We start from the raw sequence: 3,412 nt of genomic DNA, 5'->3' as shown, positions 1-3,412 counted from the left end.
TCGTGGGCAACTAACCTCCCCATGTGCCAGAGCCCTAAAGGTCTCTAAAACACATGTAGAGACAGTTATCAGTAAATGATCAGCAGTGTAGCTGCTACTAATAGCTCTGTGTGCCTTCATCCTAAAGCATTGCTATGAATTATCTATAGGATTAAAGAGAATTTGTGTGTGTGTGCATGTAAATGATATATGATAACCTTGCCTTTCCCTTATGTCAAAGTCTGAAAACAAGAATGATGTATTAGATGATATTGTACTGAGGTGTGTCTCCTGCCATGCCCCCTCCCTCACCAAGTATATACAGATAACACCACCAAATGAAGCATTCCCGGGTGAGACTCCATATCGGTTATAGCGATGGAGAATAGGGAACAAGAGCAGCCAATCATGCAGTCTGAAAGAGCACCCAGATCCTACGGCACTGGCGCCTATGAACCTGCCAGGGGCACAAGCTGTGCGCAAGTACAGGCCACTGACGTGACCATAGAAATGATCGACCTTCAGCGAGTACGTGATCATTTCGTCTGGTCAGTCTTTAACACGGTGTACATGAATATATGTTGCCTGGGACTCCTTGCCCTTAGTTACTCAGTCGAGGTAAGAAGTTGACCTTTTTAAATGTGTGATGCCTGTCCATTTATTTGATCTGCTAACCCAAAAATCACTTATCAAAACCCTGTGTTATCCATGCCCCCATTAAGGTTAAACCAGATTTAATTTAATATTAATCCTCTTGGCCTTTTGTACATTTTCTGTTTGTGCTATTCTCTCTTAAGCACGGAAAATGGTCCCCTTACTAGATTATTATAAACCTATCACTTAATCAAAATACATTAACATTAAATCAATATTTGCTTCTTGGAACAAACCAGAGGCTGTTTCAGAGGAGAGTGTTGCTTTCCTGTGGATCAGCTCAGTTGTTGTATAGTAAATGCATGAAGGGCTGAACTTTGGAACTCATATCTTTTCTTATCTCAGAATATATCACAATGTTAGTGTTAGCATAATGCATACCAGATCCTGTGTTTTGCTTATTAAAATATGATATACCAGAAGATATAATGTACTCACATCAATCATCCAAATCAATTAAGTCCCAAGCCTATCATTCAGTTCTATCACAGGGTGGGGTTATTACCTCAATAATCCAACCCTATTGTCAGCAATGGGAAGCAGTCTGTAGCCCTAAAGCTGGCCATACACGTACCGATAATATTGTACTAAACCTCGTTTCATATGGCAAGTCGGTGAGTCAACCGTCATTGCAGGAGGCTGCTGATATCGGTTGACTCGCCGACCGGGCCAGTTAAAAGATTTCGATCGGGCGCCATAGAAGGCGCCTGAGCAAAATCTGCCTTCAGATCTGAATCGGCAGAAGGAGGTAGAAATCCTATTGTTTCTACCTCCTTATCTGCCGTTTCAGCCCTAAACGGTTAGTGGCTGATTGTACGATCTTTCGTGCGACAGATGGTCGCACGAAAGATCGCAAATCGCCATGTGTGTGGCCACCTTTAGGCATCTAATAATTGATGGACAAATAATTGTGCCAATTTACAGAATTACATGCAAAAACGATACTTTATTTCTTGTTTAATTTATTAAATGCATTTTCGTAATGGAGAAGGTTAACACAGGGCCCCTTTCGGCATGGTTCCAGTCCTGCATATCAGACTCCTTCAAAAGGGCGCCTCTGTGTTGTCCTACTGCAATTATAAAATATATCTGCCTTACTCTCCTCTTATCACATCTCTTACGTGCAGTCACGGGATCATAAGCAGCGGGGGGACATGAGAGGAGCCAAGAAGCAGGCCTCCAGATCCAGATCTCTCAACATCGCCACCACTGTCCTTAGCATCCTCACTGTTATCATCATATTTACCCTTTTTTTTAATGGAATACTCACACTGAAGCCATAGGCGCCGGCCCCTCAGCTCTACACAACAGATCCAATGCAATGGAGAAGATGCTTGATGATCATCATGGGATTGGTTCATCATTGCCAGTTATTCGCACTATTCACTCTCTGCCATTCTTGCTCTTCTGAGGCAGCAGTTTCCCACCTTGCCGATATTGTTTTCAAGGTGGCCATACACGGGCCGATTGTAGCTGGCGATATCGGTCCCTTGGAAAACAACGACGGGCCTGTGTGACCGATATCTGGCCTGAAATCAGCCATACATAGATTGGGCAGGTTAAAAAATGTAGTTGGATCAGGGACTGCTCCGGACGTTATAATTCAATCGTTTGGCCCCAGGACCATAGGTGGGGATATCGGAAGAAGATTTGCTCGCTTGGCGTGTATGGCCAACTTTAGTTCTGCTTAGCGCACCCTCACACAATGTCCAACTTACTTTACTATCACTGAGCCAATGTTTTTCCTTTATTTTAAATATTTAATGGGCAGCTATGTCATTTAGACTTTACATGTATACTTGTTTCTTTTTATAGCTTTTCCTGCCCTGCCAAAGATAATAATACCCCTATGTAAGGATTGTCTGCTCTTAATGGCGCATGTTTTTATTTTGTTAATTTCTTGTTGGAAAAGATGTGCAGTGTTACTAAAGAAGTATCAGTCCATGTGTTTTTTCATACAAGAACTTTATATTAGTTTTTTTTTATTTATAGGAAGGATCTGACAAGGATCAGACACACAGCAGCCAATTCTAAAGGGGTCATTTATGAAGCAGAATTCAATGTGCAAAAAAGAAAGGCCCCAGTTGTCCGTGTTTTTGCACTTTGCCCAGGGATGCACCTAATCCATTATTTTTGGGTTCAGCCAAACCCCAAATCCTTTGGCTAAATATCGAATCAAATCCAAACCCTAATTTGCATATGTAAATTAGGCTATGCCTTTGAGCGTGTTGAAACATTTTTTTAATTCCATGTTTATGTTACCCAAAGTGCCATGAATTTAAGGATTTGGATTCAGTTTGGACAGATATTTGGATTGGCTGAATCTATATACTGAAATAGGCTGATTCTTTGCCAAATCCCGAACTGAATCCTAGATTTGGTGCATCCCTGCTTTACACACGGCCTTCTGCTCTGTGGCGCCCCCTCTCTCTCCTGTCTCCGCTCCCCCTCTCCCGCTCAGTAAATGGCACCTTAAATAAAAACTATGCCCCCAAACAATTTAGGTATCTATAAAAATATATTGCATAAACAAGTTCATATGTAAACCCTGCTTCATCTACATAAACCATTTTCATAAAAATATACTTTTTTAGCAGTATGTGCTATTGGGTACTCCTAAATAGAAAATTGCCATTTTAAGAATTAAGGGCCGCCCCCTGGGATCATAGGATTCACAGAGGACACAAACAAGCCAAGGCACACATACATGCTAGGCCCCATCAGCCAATTAATGCACAGAGTTCTGTCTTTTCCTTCCACACTACTTCCTGTTACAGTC

At 41.8% G+C, this 3,412-nt stretch overlaps 1 protein-coding gene across 1 annotated transcript; it reads left to right on the top strand.

Annotated features, from left to right (window-relative positions):
* Positions 1-357: 357 nt before the first annotated feature.
* LOC100486484 (dispanin subfamily A member 2b) lies at positions 358-1,916 on the top strand. Its single transcript, XM_002937646.4, has 2 exons — positions 358-597; positions 1,761-1,916. Exons 1-2 carry the CDS (start codon positions 358-360, stop codon positions 1,914-1,916), a joined length of 396 nt encoding a protein of 131 aa, XP_002937692.3.
* The last annotated feature ends 1,496 nt before the right edge of the window (positions 1,917-3,412 follow it).

This window comes from Xenopus tropicalis, chromosome 4, assembly GCF_000004195.4.
Source record: "Xenopus tropicalis strain Nigerian chromosome 4, UCB_Xtro_10.0, whole genome shotgun sequence".
NCBI classification, from domain to species: domain Eukaryota; kingdom Metazoa; phylum Chordata; class Amphibia; order Anura; family Pipidae; genus Xenopus; species Xenopus tropicalis.
The sequence above is the reverse complement of the archived record's forward strand: the minus strand, read 5'-3'. Positions and strand labels throughout refer to the sequence as shown.